Here is a 22,306-nt window from a genome sequence, read left to right on the forward strand (position 1 = left end):
CACCCCATACTTATAAGTCCAGTCATTTCAAGGCTGTCCTGTGGTAGAAGTCTGGGTTGGTGATGATGTGATGGATTGGAAGATGGGTGGGAAAATGTTTGGAAGCAGCTGGACCTTGAGCTGTGATTCAGAGGAGAAGGCTGTGGTTGGGTTGTTGTTCCAGAGATATGGAAGAAATTGAGCGAAAGCTCAGAGCCAGGAGAGGAAGAACCCAGGGCAAAAGGAGCCACACAACAATAAATTAGCTGGTCTAGAAGGTGAAGGCCAGGACAGAGCGGGATATGAAGACAGCCAGAAAGGGCTCTGAATGAAAACCTCAGAACATTTGTGTTTGGCTGGAGGTGTACTCACAATAAGGTCATTAGAGGATAAGGTCAAAAAGATAAAGAAAACAGAGAGAGAAAGAGAAAAATAATGACAGTGGAAATCTATAGTCCTGCAAGCATAATACATAAATGTAAGAAGACATTTATAATAGATTTAAAGTCAAGTAAATGGTATTTGTTGAGTGTATGCACAGGAATGGTAGTTGAACAAAGGACCATGTTAAAGGAGGATTACAGAATTCCTTATAAGAGCCCATAGTGAAGGCAGAGGTTTGTCAGTTCCTGAGAGAGACTCAGGGAGAACAATAGTGATTACAAACACGTATGTGTGAATGAGGTAAATACAATGCCAGCCACTACTGTGAGGAAATCACAGTAAAGGAGAGAGTGTAGATAAGATCCTTGCTTAGGGAGATAATGCATTCATACTCTCCCAACAAATCCTTACTGGATGTGGTACTATTGGTAGAGTAAAATATATAGACCTTGTAAAGTGTGCAGTCTCTCATGATGTGAGGAAACAGTCAATAGTGCAAAAAGAATACCTGTAGAAGAAAACCAATGCAGAGCTAGCCTGGAGGGGTGGATGGGAGCATGTCCATTAGGGAGTAGTCCTCATGGAGGATGGGTGTGAGCCACGGCATCTGCAGTAGGGCATGCAAGACCATGGAGGAGCAAGGCCTGAGCACAGCAGGGATCACCAACTCTTCTCTAAGGAAAGCTGATTTTCTTCACACTTTTCTTTAGCATCACTGTGGATGCCAATTAAGTCTGTTGCCAGGGGAACTGGTCACAGGCCTGGAAGAGAAGCCAGTTCCTGGCTGCCTCAGAGCTTTCCCCTTTGCTCCTGGCCAATGTTGCACTCATGCTTGGAGACAGCTAATTTGAGGAATGCTAGTGGTTGGTGCATATGCATTTTAGAATTTTTAAAATGACATTGATTTGTTTTGTTGTCTGTGGAGATCAGAGGACAACTCGTGAACGTCAGTTCTCTCTGTCAGGCTTGGCCAGAAGCACTCTTGTCTTGCCTGAACTGTCTTGTTGGCCAGGTGTCTATGTCTTGATCTACATTCCACTCTGCAGCATGCTGCAGGAGCCTGCAGGAAGGGCAGACAATGCATGTCGGTGGCTGGGGGTCAGGTGCACAGTGCTTGAAGAATAGGTAGTAAGGGATGTGAAGAAAGGAAGAAGATTCTGGAGAGCTTCTGACACAGAGACCCTTGCAAGGCTGTGAACTAACTGCCTTTAAAACATGGCTTCCTTCCCTGTCACGGACATCTTCTCTCATGAGGAAGGGGAGATGGGAAAATGCTGATATTCTTCCTATAGAGCCCAAGATAGCAAAGGAATCAGGAATCCATTCTCAAGATGATTAGAAGGGCCCTGGAAAAGGATTGTTTTCTGAGACAGCATCTCCCTGTGTGGCTTTGGCTGTCCTGGAACTCACTATGTAAACTAGGCTGGCCTTGAACCCACAGAGATCCACCTGCCCTTTACTCCCGAGAGTTGAGATTAGAGGAGTGTGCCACCATGTTTGACAGGATTGTTGTTTTTATTATCATTTATTAATTATACATAATAATGGGTTTCCTTATAATGTTTTCATACATATACAATGTATTTTGATGATATCCACTTTCAATTCCCTCTCTCTGGCCCTCTTAGCTCCCATTGGCCCCCTTTCTCTTCTCAATGAGTTCCCCTTCTCCTTTCATGTCTTTTTGTTTGGTAGTGACCCAATGAGTTTAATTAGAGTTGTTTGCAGGAGCACAAGAGCCTTTCCAGTTGTCACACTACTTAGGAGAAGCCCTCTCCCTCCCCAGGCGATCATCAGCTGGGGTCTGCCCCTCCTCCTCCGTGACTGCTGTGGACACGTCACACACAGAACAGAGAGCTGCACTGCTCTCCACCCCTTCCTCCAGCTCTTGTGTTCTTTCCACCCTCTCTTCCTCGATGTCCCCTGAGCCTTGGAAGGGGATCACAGGGAAGTCTTAGACGACTAAGCATGCAACAGTTCTTATCCCCCACACTTTAGTCAGTGATGAGTCTCTGCAATAACTACCATCCACTGCAGGGCTCTGGTCAGGCTGACAGCAGCACTGGAATTGGGTACTTTTGATCATGTGCTCACCCCAAGCCAATCACTGTGGTTGGGCAGAAAGCACTTTCTTGTGCAACTAAAGTCAGGCTCTTTCTGACTCTCTAACTTGGAAGATTTTGTGGAATGAGAGGCTTATTAATCTACCTGACTTTAAAAAGCACATGGAATGGCAAAAGGTAGATCCTTCAAAGGGAAAGTATTAATTTAAAAAGTAATATCATATTCTATACTGATATATAGACAGACTTGTGTTAAAGATTTATTTTATTCAACAGTCAATGAAGGATGCTGTTGTTCATAAATGAGAAACTGATATGGGATATTGAAATGAATGTTTAATTGGGCATACATTTTTTTTCTCCACAGTCGAGGGAATAAAGTCTATTGAACCTTTACCAGACAGGAAAAAATGTGGCAACAATCACCTACAAGTTGCAAAGCTGTGGGGCAGCCTGCATTGCCCACTCGGATGATGCTGGCAGGTTTCCTGCCGAGCCCAGGTGCACAGATGTCCTGCCTACCCAAGGCAGACACACACCACACCTCCACTAAACTGGAGACACAGCCTTTGGAGGAGAAATAATTCCTTCCTGACTCTAGGAGGCACCAGCAGACAGCACACCTAAATCCGGGTGGTAAGGGGAGTCTACTGGCCCTTGAGTCAGGTCCATGCCTCTGTGTCTTTATTGAGCCCTCTGGGCCTAACACATGAGAAATACTTGTTAAATGTGCAAGATGCCTGTCCCACCAGACACAGGCACACTGCTGTGTGCCCTTCCTCTAGAACAGCAACGGGCAGCCTTACCTTTGTGCTGCTTCTACAGAACTCAGTTGTCAGAGGCGCTTCACCATCAGCTGCAGAGAAAGGCTGCAATATTTTAAAAAAGAGATCATCTATCCATCCATCCATCCATCCATCCATCCATCCATCCATCCATCCATCTATCTTCTATCTATCTATCTATCTATCTATCTATCTATCTATCTATCTATCTATCATCTGTCTATCTAGCTATCATCTATCTATCTATCTATCTATCTATCTATCTATCTATCATCTATCTATCTATCTATTTATCTATCTATCATCTATCTATCTATCTATCATCTGTCTATCTATCTATCATCTATCTATCTATCTATCTATCTATCTATCTATCTATCTATCTATTATCTATCTATCATCTATCTATCTATCTATCTATCTATCTATCTATCATCTATCTATCATCTATCTATCTATCTATCTATCTATCTATCTATCTATCTATCTATCTATCTATCATCTGTCTATCTATCATCTGTCTATCTAAGTGTATATGTGTTACCTATATGCAGTACCCACAGAGCCCATAAGAGGCCACTGGATCCCCTGGAACTAGACTTATAGGCAGCTATCAGCCACCCACTGTGGGTGCTGGACACCAAACCTGGGTCTTCTGCAATTAACCATTGAGTCATCTCTCTAGCCAAAAAAGCCATTCTCTTACTGCTATGAAATATGTTGTTAAGGGGCAGAAATGGGGCTGAGAGGGTGGAAGTGCTTGCCACCATGCCCAGGGACTCAAGCGTATCCCTCAAACCCACATGGTAGAAGGAAAGGCCCTCCTACTCCCACAAGTTGTCCTTTGACCTCCACACATGCACTCTGGACACGCATGCTCTCTTCCCATCCCACAGACTCTAAATACATTATTACATTTTTTTTGAGAACCGTGTTGCCTATGCACAGCATGTGAGATGTTGGGTATTTGGATTTTTATTCCTGATTTCTTAGGGCTAACTTTTGTTCTACATAGACATGTTTCTGTGGTGGTTGTCTACAGTTACACTAAACATGAGTGAGGGTTATAATGACAACTTCTTGTTGCTGTTACATAATGGCATTATACCACACCGTTCCTATGGTAAAAGTAACAAAAAGTAAAAAAGATGGTAGCAGAGATTTGTAACACATTAAGCTGCAGCCTGGGTTAGATACAACCAGTTCTGATGAGCAAGACAACAGCTGTCCACTAGACAGCAAGCTACTGCTGGAGTACTGCTTTAAGCAAACCATCAACCCAGTAGAAAGTAAAGGCTGGAAATGTACAGACAGCAAGAACAGGTGAGTATTTATTAAATGTTAATATTAAATGATACATATTAAATGTTTATTCAGTGCATGAATTATACTCCAGGATCAAACAATGGCAGGACTGCCTGAGTTCCATTTAATCCATTTTGACATTTGCTTTCTACTCTGATGGGCTCTTGCCTGTGACACTGTGGGAAGATGTGACAGGAAGGCCGAGCATCAGGAACCTTGCTGGCCTTTAGGCTCACAGGCTTCATGACTTGAACAAGCAGACTGTTGTGACTCTTGGAAACACATGGCACAAAGAACTGTGATAAAGATAAGCCTCTTTGATGGATGCTATCTTTTGCTGCAGTTAGAGGCACATGTATCTCTCCCCATTTAATGATTCAATAAAAGTCCAACCCTCCATTTCCCCAAGTCTGTGTTTTTCTTTGGGAGGCAGTAACATCTTTTTGGGCCATTCCTTTAAGCGACTTGTTAGTGGGAAGTGGGGAGACAGCCAGCTTTGAACAGCTCAGGAAACCTCACCAGTGTACCGAGAGACATAAAAAAGACTGCCACTGATTTTAGAGCTGGGGGAGTTCCAGGTTTTCCCAGGGAAATTTGGGGTGATTCCACCCACCCACTGGTCTGTTATCAGTCTCTGGCTGATTTGCAAAAAGAAAAATGTCTACACCCCACACTCCATGACATTAGGTGGCCTTTTTCCTAAATCAAGTAGACCTGAATGGAACCTGTCACCTTAATTGTTTAACGCTGGGACATTAGGGGAAAGGTGTTGTCTATAGAGGTGGACAGACAACACCATAGTTACCATGGAAGCAGACAGAACACACCCTTCTGCCTCTTTTCTATGTCCTTAGAAGTAAATAAGTCTCTGAAAGCCAACTCAGAAGTGGAAACCTGGAGAAAAGAATGTTTGATGCATGGTCATTGTTTGTCCTTGTGTGGCAGTGGGCACACACACCAGTTAGCTGGCGGAATGGGTGGTGGCCAGCAGCATTTCTGAGTGTCCGTGGAGGAATGAAAAGGTTCTGCAAGAAGCCCAGTGTTCAACAGAAAACCAGCTCGCCAGAGGAGGAGGGGGCAGGGAGAACGGGCCTTGGAAAAACTGAATGCTCAAGTTTTGGAGCAGGTTGAGAGGTAACAGGAGGGGAACGGTCTTCTCTCCAAGGTGGTCCCATTTTAAATATGTTTTAACCTTCTTACAAAAAGTGGCTCTCTGTGTATGCTTACACTCCGCCTGCCAGCCAGCGCTCCCGCCCGCCCTTGCCACCTCCCTTAGGGCAATAGCTGCTCACTTCTGGGCTCTGTAGCACCTGGGCTTCCTGGCGTGTTCTCTCTCTCTCTCTCTCTCTCTCTCTCTCTCTCTCTCTCTCTCTCTCTCTCTCTCTCGTGTGTGTGTGTGTGTGTGTGTGTGTGTGTGTGTGTGTGTGTGTGTAGGGAAAGACACAGAAACAGAAAGTCAGAAAAAGAGAGAAAATGAAAGACTCAGAAGCACACACACACACACAGAGACAGAGAGAGAAGTAGAGAGAAAAGGGAGTGTGAGACAGAAATAGAAACAGAGACAGAGATAGACATAGGGAGACAGAGACAAATAAAGAGACCTTTAGAGACAGAAAGAGAAAGAAAAAGGAAAATAAAGACAGAAAGGAAATCAAAGAGAATGATGAGGCAGAAATAAAAATACACAGAGAAGAGAAAGAGGTAATAAGCCTTGGAGGGGGAGGGAGGGAGGGAGGGAGGGAGGAGAGAGAGAGAGAGAGAGAGAGAGAGAGAGAGAGAGAGAGAGAGAGAGAGAGAGAGAGAGAAGAAAGAGAGGTAGCAAGCCTTGGCAGAGTTCCCTCAGGACAGAAGCTGGACAGACTGCCCTCAGGGAGCAGGAAGTGCCTGGAAGGTGATTCTCAGAGCCATGATTTCCCTGAACTCACTGACAAGTGCCTAGAACCCAGCTTTCCTGTGAAGTGGGTGAGCCTTTGCCACGGGATACACTGGTGTCAGTGGAGCTTGCTGTGAACTTGTTTCTATCTTACTGACCGGGCAAACTCTAGTCTACGACAAACTTGCACAGTTCGCAAAACAGACTAAGAATCCCATTTCTGTGGATGTCGCACAAATTGTGAGGGAACCAAATTGAGCTGGGGCACACACATAGCAGGCCCCCAGGAAACAGTGAAAATTCACTCCACAACTATGATAATTTATTATTTTTGACACAGTAGTCTTTATAATGTTGTAAACTGTTGTAAAACATGACTTTGGTTCTAGAGGAAAGTGGCAATCACGGGTCCCTCCTTGAGACATCTAAGGTCTTCTCAGGCAGTCTGATGTCTCTTTCACGTGTTGCGCCAGTCAGGCTACAGCTCTTCAGCATGGGAGGGTGAAAGGAAGACTGATGGGAACATGGACTTGCTAAGTGCAGTGCGGCTCAGTTTGTTATTGTATTGCATTTATTTTGTACAATATGGACCTCAGCAGAGCCCCTTCCCAGCAGTTTTTCAATGACACCTTGGTGATCTGTGACCATCGATTATCTTACTCAAATGGAAGATGTATGGACGTTTTCTTTTTCAGACCCCTAAGGTTGTGTGTACTCGGCAGGGAGTAGGATTCTCCAGCAAACAACCCATTTTTCAAGGGTGACACACCCTGTGTTTATTCCCATTTATAAATGTCTTCCAGCTCTTAGGAAGATGTTTTGAAGTTTAATTAAAATGCAATTTAAAAACAAAACCCATCTGCACTGCACACGCTTTAGGGACTTACACAGAGACGTGAATGTTCGCATCCTGATGCTGGTGGGTCCGGGTGGGAACTGTGTACATTAATCTTCTGTCAAAAGAGCAGCGTGCCTCGCCTGCACAACTGGACCCTGTGGGTAACTTCTATGCCGTGTATTCACGGGAAGAGAACCTGATATTTTAAATTCCCCTCCCTTCCTGCGGGAGGTGGCTCTACCCTCAACACAACGCCTTACTTCTTGTGCTTAAGGAACTGGAAAAGTCCCTGTGAACCTGGAGGCTGAGGGACAAAGGATGCTCTGGGGCACCGTGGAGAGCCTGGAGCTGTTACTCCCTGAGCTCCCCTTTACTGGAGTGAGAGAAGGGCTTGAGGTGAGAAACACCCCAAACTCAGAACCATTTCCTGCCTCCAGCAGAGGCTTTGTTTAATCTTCTCAGGGTTTTCAAATCTCAAGGAGAATTTCCTGGACACCTACTGTGTGCTAAGGCTGCCTTGTAGTAGTTGGGTGTTGGATATTGAACAAAGGGATCTACAAGGTGATTAGCAGGCAGCAAGGGGTAGTGTTTGTCTTTAGTAGTGAACCCAGCACACAGAGGCAGAACTCTTTGGAATATCACTTTAGTCCCTGGCACTTAGAGTTTTCATTCTGCCTTTGAAGAGCTCAGTTGAGACTTCATGAGTAACCTGGCACCTGGCAACTCTATAATAGAATCTTTCATGGTAGCCTTGTGTGTAATACCTTCTGGGTCATGAAAGGAAGGGAAACATTGGCACTTGGGATGACTTTCATCCTTAGTTTCAGGATGTGCTTTAGGAACACTTCCTAGTTCAAGTTCTTAATACAATCTCTAGCACTTACAGAAGATAAGGCCCTGCTGGCTTGGCTTCTGTCCACAGTGAGTTCTGTCTTACCATGAACTTTGTGGGCAGAGGAAAAAGTAGCAACTAAACCATAAGGAAGTTGTTTTAGAATTCAGCTGTAGGTTATTCAAAGGTAACACCTCTGGATGGAATAAGAGTTCTACAATGTCTTATAAAAGGCTGTAGTAGTTCAGGTGTGTCAAGGATGGTTGGGCATCTGTGATAGGCAGTTTAGCGTTTAGTTAATGGATGGATAAAGGACAGAAAATAAAGCCACACTTGATCCCTGTCTTCCTCTTGAGCCTGATACATAGTATATTAGAGCAACTTGGATTTGGAAACATTGACTCTCTTTGTCCTTGTGTGAAGTGGACATACTGTACTAGTACTAGAAGTTGCTCTGAGCAGTCAGCACTGTGAATAGTTAGAGATACCCTAACCAACATTGGATACAGTCTTGCCTTCTCTTAATGTTCAATTTCTTTACATTTTCAGATTGACACTGTTGGTAGGCCAAAGTAATGCTTGTAACAAGGAAGGAAGATGCCAGTGTTGGCTTTTAACTTTTCCAGATGATATTGTTAACCTGAGGTTTTGCTCAGAACATCTGAGTTGTGTTATAAAGTCTCACAATGATGGTCTAAGGAAACATGGGAAAGTGTAGAGGTTTTACATACAAGCGTGTTAGTTGTGCATCTTTTGGAGCTAACTCTACATTTATAAATATATCGTATACTTAGTTAACATCAGATGAATAAAGATTAAGTGTTCTACTGTCAGATTTAGCTTCTTTTTCGTAATTTCAGAGTACTTAGGCCAGTTCACCTTTACTTAAATTTCTGCTGCTTTATGAATATTATCTAGGTCTCGGTTAAGCAGTAGTGATGCAGAATGTAATTTGTTACATTTATTTATGTTTTTTTTAGTTTTAATTTTGTGTTTGTGTTTTTTTCTGAAGGTAATCTTGTTCCCTTTATCTTCATATCATATCATTCTATGATTTCATTTTGCACCACTGCCAGGGAAGCCAGGGTATGTCTGAAGGTGATGACAGGATCAAGCCTTGGCAAGAAGAGGTGCTAGATAGTCACACATTGCCTCTCTACTGCTCCTAGCACTGGGCTACTTAGAAAGACAAACTTCAAGACGGCTTGCATTTAAAGGTCAACCATGTCTCATTAGCCTAGTATTTGCCAAGTGAGCATTCCAGAAACACATTTTTTCATTTCCTTTCTTCTCTCTCTCTCTCTCTCTCTCTCTCTCTCTCTCTCTCTCTCTCTCTCTCTCTCTCTCTCTCTCTGTTCCTTCCCTTTTTTAAGTCATTGAGACAGGGTCCCTCTATTATCCCTAGCTGGCCTGGAACTCACAGGCTGGCCTCAAACTCATGGAGATCTGTCTGTCTTTACCTCCCAAGTGCTGTAATTAGAGGCATGTGCCACCATGCCTGGCTTAGAGACACCTCTTTCATGGGGACACCTTAGAAAGATTGAGTGCATTCTTACCAAGGTTTAGACTCTCAGATGGAGTTTTGTAAAATGGGTTATAGCTGTTTGTTGAAATGTTCCAAAGTATTTGCATTATGCAGGGCTAATGTATTATCCCTTAATCTCCGAATATCCTGTAGATGTGAAATCATCTCTGACAACCATAAGTGAAAATATGTGCAATGTCTCTTATTTATCTGTCAATATAGGTTTAGAATCTTACAAATGGTAAGAAGAATCTTGTTTTGAAGGTTATGAAGCCAGAGACAATATTGATAAAGCCAGTCCAACCCCTATTATGATCTCCCTATGTTTCTTTCTTTTTCCTTTTAAAAATATACACGGTGTTTGCAACCTTTCATAGTTTCATGTAGACAGTATTGTGTTGATTTGCGTATTCTGTGCATTGGTGTGGACAAACCCTGAAGGAAGGGTTTTTTTTTTTTTTTTTTTACTTCTTAAGTGCCCTCAAACACCCAATAGACATAAAGTAGGAGGTTGGGCATTCACAGATCATTCCCGAGCATGTGTGTATTTGGTTTGGATTTTGCTTGTGTGTCCTATACTGAACATGGTTAAAGAACACAGTTTCAAGCCAGGTGGTAGTGGCACATGCCTTTAATCTCAGTTCTTGGGAGACAGAGGCAGGAAGATCTCTGAGTTCAAGGCCAGTCTGGTCATAGAGTGAGTTCCAGGACAGCCAGGGCTGCACAGAGGGACCTTGTCTTGAAAAACAACAAAACAAAACAAAACAGAATGCAATTTCACCTGAATGTAGAGAGAGGAAGAGCTAGAGTGATGTTCAAAGTGGAGAGGGGGCTCCCTGTGCTGTTTCAAGTGTGCTGTGGACACCTCGAGCTCCAGAGACTGAAGCTGCCGCAGAGAGGCCTCACTTCCCAGGCCTTCCCAGCTGTCCTCCAGCTTTCAAACCACTCACTCTCCTTCCTCTAGCAGAACTATAACCAGCAGAATTCCCAAGCAGATCTTTGTTATTGTTATGAATGAGAGCAAGCTCTTACAAACTAAACTTTACATTGGCAACATTTATTCAGAGTCTTGAAGTCTCAGGCTCTCTTTTGTCTGGGTCTTAACTCTGGACCGTCCTCTTTGACCTTTTCTCCTGACTTCTCTGCTTATTTTTTGCTCTGTCTTGTCTTCATTTCAACTTGAAGTCCAGGTTGTTCAGCCATTCTATTGACTTGAACTGAAATATTGGATGAAGTACACTTTAAGTGGTTTTTAACTAAAAGCTAATGTGGGCATGTTGGAATAGATGCCCATATCAACACATTAAGCTTAGGATTATATTCAAGTAGACCCTTAAAAAAATTTAGCTACATTCTTCAGATTAGAAACTTTAAAGGATAAAAATCCACATTGTAAGTCATAGTGTATTTAGATTATATTTTATTAGACATTCTTTACAGATTTAAAATATTGCCATTTTTACATGCACGGAAGGAAATCAGTCTAGATAATTATATTTCAGCATTCATTAAAATCAACCACAAAATAGAGACAGTTTTTCATGTTAAATTCATCAACATACTCGATATGTATACCTAAAGTGCATTATGTTACAAAAAATAGAGTCAGCAGCACCAAGATACATTTACAAAATAAATACATCATTTGACAAAATAAATTATGGTAACAGTGATAATAATAATTGGATTAGCCTTGGCAAAAAAAAGAAAAAAATATTCACATGACCAATGTGCAGTTTCCTGGGGAGACAGTTTGATCCCAATGCATTTACAGTATGTACAGGCAATAAATATGTCTAATACTTTCCATATGTTTACTATTACAAAATCCTGTAATGTGTCCTTGGAAGATCTGCGATGAAAATTTCAATGCGTCCTGTGAAGACAAGGAAGAGAAAGAAAAGAGGTTAATCTCCCTTACAGATGGCAAAACCTGCAATAAAGATGTGAATGAGATGTGTGGGGACTCAGAGGGAAGGGATGGTGGGACCTGAAGCTGTACCCCATGGAAGGGACGTGTCTCAGGAACCTCAGCTATGGCTAGAGTCCTTGATCCAAGTAAAAGGTCAGCGTAGCACAGAGAGAAAAGAGGTCCTGAATATCTAACCGTAGTTGCCCGCCAGCATGTCAGGAAAGCAGCTCAGTGAAGACCTGGAGATGAAGCCAGGCTGGGCACCGAACCCGCAATATCAGATTTGAGTGACCCAGAATTTCTTTATTTTGTGTGGATGCTCATTTGGCTATGCTCAGTGATGGAGGTGAGTGTGGGACATTGGACAAGATCTGTCACTTTTGAGCTGTCTCTACACATTCATAATGAGGCTGATATTGGATTTCAGTCTTCAAAGACAAAACTAATAATTATTTGTCTCTCATGTTCTGGTATGTTTGAATGGTTTTTTTCAAAAGAAACAAGCCTTTTTTTTTTTTTTTTTTTTTTTAAAGAGAGTTTCTCACTGTATATTCAGGGCCAGTCTCAAACTTGCAATCTTCCTGCCTCACCCTCCCAAGTACTGGGATTACAGGTGTGTACCACTATACTCTGCATAAAGTTTACTTTAAATGATAAGATGCCTAGGAATAAATTGAGTTACCATTGCTCTGTCTGTGTATTTATTCAGAGTTAGTGCTGGGGCTCATGCATTTTCTAATTAGTGTGGTCGCAGTGACAGTGTGTCATGGTGTGAGCTCCCTCTCTGTAAAGTCTATTTCAGTGAATGAACACATATTCATTTCTAAGGAAATGGTTTCAGAGTAGGAATTGATTGTGTCATTAACAGACGGATGTGTGGGTGGAATCGTATGCTGCAGACATGTGTGGGTGTGAGAGTAAAAAACTCTTGACCATTTTGGAGTGTCACATTGCAACTCAAGGAAAGAAAAGTTGTCAACATGTAGAGTGTCTTAAGGGGCTGACTCTTCACCAGTAGTTTTGGTTGGAATATTTAAACAGCCCCTAAGTACAGAGAAAAAGAGAGTTTAAGATGACTATTTGAACTGGATAGATGTTAGCAGTAAAGCAAAATAAACAATACTTCAAAATTCACTAATTTGTGTATTGCGCTGGCAAAAGTGTGTCTTGCTGAATGGCATTTACTGAACTGAGTTAAAGAGTAACAAAAGTGGGCATTAATAGTATTTTGAACAATTATTTTTCTCAAAAAGGAAGGAAAAGGGAAAAACATATCAAGGACTAAATTTTCACCCTATCTAGGTCTTACTTAGATCTTTCTTTCTGAATTTTTCTTTATTAAAGGTACATATTTGGAAAAGCCAAGTAAAAAAGATTTCATGACCAACATGAAAGTAGGTGTGTGTGTGTGTGTGTGTGTGTGTGTGTGTGTGTGTGTGTGTGAGAGAGAGAGAGAGAGAGAGAGAGAGAGAGAGAGAGAGAGAGAGAGAGAGAGAGAGAACTTAGAGATTCAGCTTTTTGACAACTGAAAAGTTTTCATATTTTTCTAACTCAGTATTTTGCAGGTCAAAACATGATTTTCAATAAATGAGTCCCCACTGCACCTGGGTATCTTGTATTAAATATCAAATCTTTTAATGTAATCTTAAAACTTAAAGTTATACATTTCCTTTGAACAGTTAGTAAGAGGGGAAACTTAAATTTCCCTGGTCATTTTCTTTAATAAACTATATAATAATATATGCCAAAGCTCATGTGTGCTGACCTGTCAGCCATCTAAGTCACCATATGGCAGGGATGTTCTTAAACAGTGGGTCACTTACAGACCTTTCCACCTTTGACTGTCCCTGCAGATTCTGAGCAGCACACACATGTAGGTAGTTTGTGTCGGGACTACTTTCAGCCTGTGCTGTGCCTAGGTTTGCTTAGGCCACAACCTCATTTTTACTAGATGCATTTGAATGAAGTCTTAGCTCTGGGCAGAAGAATGAATGAGCATTGATTGTCAGTAATTTTTCAGATACCTGAAGACCAGTGAAAACTTTAAAGAAAAAACATATTTGTGAAAGTCATTTATGCTTCTGTTTTTCTAGTTCTAATATAGACGTATGTATACCGTGAGGTAATTGATAAAAGTGGGATGTGGCTATAGAGTCCTCGCATTAGTTATAAATATATACATGATATTTACGTCTTAAAGTACACGCGTTATGTCAGTGAGTCAGGTCCCATTAGCCAGTTGCAGAATAGTTGCTTGAGAGTTTTTGAATGCTGTTGCACATTGAATAATGAATCTGTAATGTATTTAATGTTACTTCTGTTTTATTTACTGCTTCTTAGTGGACTATTCAAGAGAGAAATGATGGAGCATTGATTTTGACTCCCCCTTGAACTCTATAATGAGATCATGAATTTCATATGATGTGTTCTTGTGTGGCTTCCCTCTTTTTACAGAAGTTCTATACTGAGAAATAAAAAATAAAAAAAGAAACAAAAACAAAAAACAAAACCCCAAAGAAAACTCCAGCAGGTCCCATCAGCGAATGAGCATGGGGAGGTCTGAGCCAACACAACACTTGCCCAAGCTCTAGGAAATGGGAAACAAGCCTAGTTGCGTTGGGGATGCATCGTCCAATTGCATGGACTAACCGAAGGTCTCCAATTGTGAGGTGTTTTGGTTTTCTGTCTTGTAAAATGAAATTAATATTTATCCCCTTTGCCTCACAGAAACCTGACCGTTTGCCACATAAAATGCACAGCATACACAGACACGCATATCAAGAAACAGAACTGAGTCTCTGGGTGTTTGTAGCCCTGAATCACTCAGCTCCATGAGCTTGGAACTTCTTCCCAGAAGACAAAAAACAAGTCTTAGACTGAATCTTCATTTGCTCAAGGTGGTGGATGTTAATGTTGGACCAACACCTAACCCTCAGTCACCTGACTTTATAACCTGTGAGTGCCACGGGTCCCTGCATCTGTGTGTGAAGGGGAAACCAGCGTCTAGATATGATGGTGCCTTATTTCTTGCTGTGTTACTAGGAGAAAATCACGCCAACTTGCTGGTACAGAAGTACACGGGGAAGCTTCAACCTAAACCAAGGCTGAAACATGTCGGAAACCGTGCTGTTTTCTTAAGCTGATAGAAACCAGAATTAGAACCAGAATTAGATGTAATTAAAAATCAAATAAATGTGTTTACATCAAGATAAGTCAGAAATGTAATGAAATGCATTTAATTAAATAATGTGTGAATGGCTCAGAAGGGTGTATGTGAGATACTGCCTGGCCATGTTGGTGGAGACTATCAGGGCCTTCTGAGTTCCTTCTTGAAGAGAGAAGGAAAGAAAAATAAGAAAAAAGCTATCAGGAAGGTTTTCCAAGATGTTGACATGGAGAGCATGAATTATTTCTCAGCCAGCCATGATGAGGCTTACTAGGTTCAGAAGCTCAGGAAAGAAATGGAATTACTGTAATTCTCTGGGTGGGGAACCTTATAGTCCCAGCGTTTGAGCAAGGCTGGGACAAGAGGATTGCTTTGAGCTCACAGTCAGCCTGGGCTATGCCTCAGGAAGACCCTGCCTCAGGAAGGAAACAAACAAGCAAAAACCAGAAGAAGGGAAGGGGAAGGAGAGGAGAGGAGAGGATGGGAGAGGACCGAGGGTAGAGGGTAAAGGAAGAGGAGTGATGGAGGAAAGAAGGAAAGTTGATTGGGTCAGAGGGAGGGAAGCAGAGAAATTAAATTGTTTAGTGGAGTAATAATGAATAGGGCTGGGAGTATTGGTTTTAAATTATGCGGCCACAGATCAAGATACAGAATTGGAGAAGGTTCTGGGTCCGTTGGACATGGCAGAGGGAGGTAGGGGGGCCCTGCTGAGCACAGTGCTAGTACCTTGAGCTGGGCTCCAGCGAGGTTTTGGAGGTGTGAGGCAGGGGGTCCTCGAGCAGGCCGCTCCCAGCTGTGCCCAGCCAGGCAGAGCGAGTCCTTCGCTTCTTCTTCTCCTGTTCCTTGCGCTTCCCGGGTTTGCTCTTCTTCTTTTTCCCTGGCGTTTTGAGCGGCTGTTCTTTGTAGGTCTCCACCTTGTTGGTTTCCTGAGTTAGGTATCTACCCTCGTCGTCTGACCCGAATCGCATGGGGTGGTTTTTGGTGTTGGGAGCGGGCTTGGAGTTGGGGGACACCTCCGAGGTAGCTCTGATTTCGGCTGTGTGGATCTCTGCGATCAGGTGGTGGAGGAAGAAGCGGCGGCGCAAGTCTTGGATGGACTTGCCTTTGTCATGAAGCAGCTGATGCTCTGACACTGCGCGTTTGCTGTCAGGAGAGAAGGCAGCGTCAGCAGAGGCCGCTGCAGGGATGGGGGCGGGTTGTAGAGTAGGGAGGGGAGCTAGGAAAGGGAGACCTAGGAGCCAGTCCCCAGGTCTCGCCATGGTGGGAACAGGAGCATTCTGTATAAATGGGGGCATCCGCATAAAGCAAAGGGGTCATCGAATTCGGCTGCCATGCCTGCTGTAACGCCGTGAACATTCTGTTACCTCCGGCATAGAAATGAGGCTCGGTCACAAAGCCCCTGCCCGGCATGTGCAAGGCCCTGGGTTCAGTTTTCAGCACCGAAAATATGTAATAAAGAATAGAATAAAAAGTTGTTCTGAGGTATCGCTGCAGAAAATCTAACCAGGAGATGGACCCTAACTACAAGCACCTCATCACACTCCCCAGAATTCTGTTGGAGAAACAAAGCCAGGTTTCCAGCTCCCTGCTTTTCTGAGGTAGATCCCATTCCAGGAAATACAAATGAAGTTGCTCTGAGTGAGCACCCTCCAAGTTCACACACGCACGTGCACACTGTAAGACCATGATAACACAAACAGGTGAACCGCAAGTGTGAGAGTAAGAGGCAAGAAAGGCTGAGGGAAGACGGAATAGGAAGGTTGTCTAGGGAACCACGGGGCCAAGATGCAAGAGGAACCTGTATGTGAAGGTCAAGGGAAAGGGGGCACGATAGAGAAGTTTTCCCCTAAAGGGGTGTCAGGAGGTCTATTCTACACTCTGCCTCAATGAGATCCCCTATTCCTTTGGCACTTCAATGTTTTCTTTTTAATTAAAAATCTCAGGGGCTCAGTATTATGGGGGAACACCTATAATTCCAGTGCTTGGGAAGCTGAGCCAGGGGGATTGCCTTGAGTTTGAGGCCATCTGTATTTTAGGATGACACACATTCCTCCGGTCACACCAGCCAACAGGTTTGCTTCAGCTTGCACATTCTTTTTTCCTCCATTCCTTCTTTCCCTTCCTTCCTTCCTTCCTTCCTTCCTTCCTTCCTTCCTTCCTTCCTTCCTTCCTTCCTTCCTTCCTTCCTCCCTCCCTCCCTCCCTCCCTCCCTCCCTCCCTCCCTCCTTTCTTTCTTTTTTTTTTTCCTTTTGAGGCAGGTTCTTACTATGTAGTCAGGCTGCCTTGGAACTCTCTATGGATCCCAGGCTGGGCTTAAATCCCTCTTTAGCCTCCTGGGTGCTGGGATCATAGGTGTGCACCACCATCTAAAGCTTTTAATTAAGCTTTGGACCAAACCCCAGTCTTTGCCAGTGGACCAGCTGTCTGAAATGGCTTCTCTTTAGAAGTATCTGAGTGTATTTTGCAGGCCCACTTCATAATCATTCTTACTTTACTCCCATAAGAGTGTTTGGGGCCTTTCTGCCTTTTTAATAGAACTTCACCAACCCCTAGAGAAACGGGAATAATAAACAGCTTCATTAGGTCCATTTTAAAGATGGGAAAGATGAGGTGTGGAGAGAAGATGACTTTTTCCAGTCCACATAAGGAACACCACAAAGCAGGATTCTGATTCTTGAAAGTCAAGACTGTCTTTTTAATGCCCCCAACACTTTCCCAAGCTCAAGCAAGGCCAAAGCAAGCACCATAGAGTGGTAACAAGAAGTGTGAGGCACAGCATATAAGCCCCTGACAATGGGCTGACCACATGGAAACGTATCATAATCCTCGAAGACCAACTCAACCAAAAGCCATTTCCATCACCAAAATAAGGAGGTAGGATTCTCAGAGCTTGGCTTATTGTGGGGTTGGGGTGGGGTCAGAATGCCAGCTTCCTTGTAGTATTTTGGTATGGGGACTGACTTTAAGCCATATAGCTTGTTTAAAAAAAAAAAGACATGACTTCATGGAAAGGAATTTAACAGGAGCCTGGTTTAAATGAGGCATGACGGAGGCTCTCTTCCTTTCTGAAGGTGCCACATGTGAATAGATTAAAATATCTTACTCTGGTAACAGTTAGTAATCTGGAAACTTTTAATAGGCTACAAATTTGAGGTTTGGGTACAATGTATTTATATCCTCTAATAACATTTTTAAAGGACAGGATTGCTCTAATGACGCTGGGCACTTTAGTAAGTATCTTTTACCAGAAGGTTACATTAAAGAGAAACTTTTGCTGATAATTAATCATGGTAGGGACTTTTATTTCTTCCCCAATTCCTGGCTGTTGTCATTCTCTTGTTCAAGCTTATTGCACAGCTCAATTCTATCTGAACTTGGAGCCAAACCTTTAGTGGTTGATCTGTTTGAATCAAGTCCCCGTTGCCCCTGCCTCTGAGACTGGCACGGGCATCCGTCATCTTGGCCAGCCTGGCAACCATGAATCATAGAACCTTCACAACTCAACTGTACTTCCCCCAGATGGTTCTCATGGGAAATGCAACAGTAGTTTATCCCTGTGTTTTATAAAACTCAAATAGTATGGTATTTGGTACCTCTCCCATGAGATGCAAGGCCTTTATCTTCTTTTGAAAGATATTGCTAGCATAGTAGAAAACACTTTAACACATTTGTCTGGTGTGTATTTCTGCTACATCGCTGAGAATGACCCCGAGCCCCTGATCTTTCTGCTCCTTCCTCTGCAGTGCTGTGATCATAAGGTACACCACCATGCCTAGTTTACATGATGCTGGGGACTGAACCCAGGGACTCATGCGTAAGAGGCACGCACTCTGTTATCTCAGCCACCCTGCCCCCTAGAAAACAAAAATTTTCTTAGATGCTATTCTTACACACAGTTAGATAAACTACTTAATCTCTTAAATACAACCACCTTTGAAATGCTGTGGTCACACACACCTGTCTGGGAAACTAGAGGGTGGGAGAACACAGCAATATCTTTATCATCAATGGGAAATAAGATCCATGGAAAGATCTACTTCCAAAATAAAAGATGACATGGATAATTGACATGAACAAACAGTATAGATCTTGGTTGTGTGGGATAAATTAAGGGGTTTTCAATGTAGATAACTCTGAAACACGTTAGCTGCAAATATGACATCAACCATTATCTGTTACTCATAAAGTCTGTAAACATTTCATATAGCACAGTGGCTCACACGGATCTTATTACAGACCTAAGAAAAATAAGCACACTATGCTTTATCATCTTCTTTGATTATTGTTTTAAAAAAACGCAAAGATTTGGGCAAAATGTTTAACAGAGATAACTTGGACTTTAGTCAAAACAGAGCTGTTCTGATAGAAAGGGGGTTTCCAATGAGGGAAATGAAGTGTCTAAGGAGCTGTCAAGGAATGGGAATTTCTCTCCCGAAGCAGCTTGAGGGCACTGATGTGAAGATTGGGGGATGTTCAAGGGTCTGAGAAAGTTCTGTGGTCCACAGAGGACACAGAGTGAGGGTGTTAGAGTGAGTGTGACTCACAATGCTTCCTTCCAACCCTATGACTCAGTAGAAAGTTATGCCTTCATTATGTGGAGTAGACCCAATCTGGCCCAAGTAAGACAGCCAAGGATGCCTCAGGCTCCTCCATCTCCGGGGTTCCCTTGCTCTACCAAACATGGAGGAACCACTAGCCACTGTGTTCATCCACACAGCAGCAACCATTCACCCTAACTTACCAGTTGCCAACTTGATCGTGAACTAATCATTAATATTCACCTTTAAACAGCTTAAGAGGCACACTTATGATAGTCTTTTATCTCCAAAAAGGTACAACTCTCTAGCTTTAAAAAATCAATACATCTTCAATAGTGTCCCTAAAATTGGGTATTGATATGGTTTGATGGTAAGTTAAAATTTTCTTTCAAGGAGCTAGCCTGATCTTGGGAAGAGTAGGTAAATGTTTTGTTCAGCACACAGAATATACTGTTGCTTGGCAGCCATGCAAAAAATAATGAGTTTTTTTTTTAACTCCATTTGGCTGTGATGATTTAACAAAAAAATTTCATTTGCCAATGAGTTCAACTTCCTTGAAAAACCCCAGTTGTGATGTGATGAGCTATTAGCCATTAGGTATATGAATGTCTCATAGTTTTATAACAATAGCTAAGTGTGAGCGTTTAACTACAATATTATATTTCACCTACAAAAAGAATAGAGCGCAGTGCCTGGCTGCCAAATTGTTCCTGATGGGTAGGTTTGTAAGGTGCAACAAAGAAAGAGTTAAAAACAGCTGTAAGGACAGCTTAGTGCTATTTTTATTCTGTCATTGTGGACTCAAGCATGGCTCATTTGCTCTTTCTCAAAAGAGAAAATAGGTATTAAGCAACTTTAAAGAAAAAGTTGGCTCTGTTCCAAGACAGAAATTCTTAGCCAAATAAATACAGTATGTAAGTGTGCTTTTTTTTTTTTTAAAAAAAAAATCCAGTTCATCTGTATTTATATTTGGATGTTAGGTAATTGAATTTCACACAAGTCTCAAAATGAGTGAAAAGTTTGAAGACAATTTTCAGAAATAGCCAAGCAGAACACTCACTCTTGGGACACAATACTGCTTTATCTCCAGTACAATGTTCTACACAACTCGCCTTAGGAGATTCATAATAGATTTTCATTTTGGTGCCAAGATCCAGACATGTCTAAAGTAATTTCATTTAAAGATTTTTCTGCCGAACTAATAAGAATAGACCAAGAGCAGGCGCAGAACAGTTGCCTTTTTGTACACCCTCGGGAATTTACAAGAAGCACCAAGAACTCGCCTGTAAATATTAGGTAGATATTGCTATTTCTATTGTGAGGCAAGCAAGTCCTCCTTAATGCCTTCTCCAGAGTCAAACTCCGCTCAGTTCTTAAACCTTATGGTTTCCCCATCCTGAACACGGGGTCTGCTGCTCAGAGAGCAGCCCAAAGATGATGTTATATATACACAGCGATGAACTGCTATGCCCAAAATACTTTCAAGACAGGAGAATACTCAAGCACACCTTTAACTTCCCAAACACTGTAGTGATATTTTGCTGGTGTACTTGGCTATATGCTTATCTCAAAGTCAAAATCACTCTTCTTAAAAAAAAAAATCACCAACTCAGAATGTTCAAATACAAGCTTTCAGTCCATAATGCAAATATTTCAACTCTGGATTAAAGAACCGTTAGTGATAATTCCAGGAAAAAGAAAGTTTCCACGCCTAAAGTCCGTTTTGGAGGCAAGCACACCCGCCTTCCTGAATGATATCAATACTAAAGTTGGAAGTTTGCCACTGAAAAGTTGCTACTACTAAATTATATAATATGATTTGTTATGTAACGCAGTCCTGTTTTATATGCTTAAAATTATGTCATTCATAATAAAACACAAGGTTTTTGCTTTCCACACACAAACTGCCACCCACATTTAGACTTGTCCACGCGCGCGCATACACAAGCACACAAATGGCTCGCTCTGGAATCCCTCGGCTTTCTGCTGAGTTTCAGAGCCTCCCTGGCCGGTAAATAACCTTGATGGTTCCCTGCAAGCAGAGATCTTGCGGGCAGAGAGATTCAGGGAAAGTCTCCCTCTTAAGGAAAGGTACATCAAACTTGTCTCTTGCCTGCCTGTCTAGGTGTTTCACTAGCTCTCCAAACAACTCTTCCTAGGCTCAGCCCCATGGTGGCAGGTACCGGGGGTGACTGTGACTGAATCTAACTCAGGCTGGGAGCGTCAGGGACGGCTCCAAGCCCTGGGCATCAGCATGGCTCCAGCCTGGCCACCTCTGGCACTGGCCTTCCCCACCCTGCGCCCCGGGAGGACTGGGTACTTACAGTCTGCGGCTGAGCCCCTCCACGGAGCGCCCGCAGGAGGGTACGGAGTAGCTGAGCAGGAATACCAGGACGCTCCACTGCTGAACCAGCCTCCGCAGCATCGTGCCGCTCACTGGCCCTGGGACCTGCAAGAGTGGAACCTGAGAGTCAGTCCCGGCTCTCCATCTCTTCCTCACACTGCCCTGCTCCCTCTTCTCGAAGCTCGTGGCTCCCCAACAGCCACTCCAACGTCGAGAGCATCTCACAAGTTACAAGGAAAAAGAAAACAAGAACAAGAAAAAGAAAGAAGAAAAAGAAGAAAGAAAGAAAGAAAGAAAGAAAGAAAGAAAGAAAAAGAAAGAAAGAAAGAAAGAAAGAAAGAAAGAAAGAAAGAAAGAAAGAAAGAAAGAAAGAAAGAAAGAAAGAAAAAAGTTTCTCTGAAGCCCCTGAGCACTTACTTCTGTAGGAATCAGCGCCTCCAACTGTGCCTCTCCCAAACCACACAGGCAAAAAGGGACCCGAGAGGGGAAAAAGCAACCGGAGAGCTTCCTCTGAAAGAAGAGCGAAACCCTGAGCGTTTTACATAGGCGTCGGGGATGCGTGGCGCTTTGCCGTGGCTCCCATAGCAATGTCTAATTAGTCTTGGCGGCAGCGGTATGGGGTTCTTGGGGCAGGGCAAACCCCTTCCTCAAATGCGAATGTCCCGCGGGAGTCAGCTGCCCTGCGACCGGGGCCTCTGGGTGCACAGCCACTTGCGGGAGAGCGCGTATATATACATAACTGTCGGTCTACCTCCTCCGGTG

The 22,306-nt window shown here is 43.0% G+C and overlaps 1 protein-coding gene across 1 annotated transcript; it reads right to left on the reverse strand.

Annotated features, from left to right (window-relative positions):
* Positions 1-10,987: 10,987 nt before the first annotated feature.
* Pthlh (parathyroid hormone like hormone) lies at positions 10,988-22,249 on the reverse strand. The gene is made up of 4 exons (XM_006986657.4): positions 21,962-22,249; positions 21,525-21,649; positions 15,389-15,805; positions 10,988-11,460 (listed from the first exon to the last, which is right to left on the reverse strand). The coding sequence occupies exons 2-4, from the start codon at positions 21,623-21,625 to the stop codon at positions 11,451-11,453; spliced, it is 528 nt and encodes a 175-aa protein (XP_006986719.1). The 5' UTR covers positions 21,626-21,649; positions 21,962-22,249; the 3' UTR covers positions 10,988-11,450.
* Positions 22,250-22,306: the final 57 nt, after the last annotated feature.

Source organism: Peromyscus maniculatus, chromosome 3, assembly GCF_049852395.1.
Source record: "Peromyscus maniculatus bairdii isolate BWxNUB_F1_BW_parent chromosome 3, HU_Pman_BW_mat_3.1, whole genome shotgun sequence".
Lineage (NCBI taxonomy): Eukaryota > Metazoa > Chordata > Mammalia > Rodentia > Cricetidae > Peromyscus > Peromyscus maniculatus.

What these genes read in the sequence shown, in the direction of transcription:
- Pthlh (XM_006986657.4), bottom strand. Translation starts at nt 21,625, where the DNA reads ATGCTGCGGAGGCTGGTTCAGCAGTGGAGCGTCCTGGTATTCCTGCTC. An exon ending in GAGGGGCTCAGCCGCAGACT is followed by an intron (nt 15,806 to 21,524) that starts GTAAGTACCCAG and finishes CTCTCCTGACAG; the next exon opens with CAAACGCGCAGTGTCAGAGC.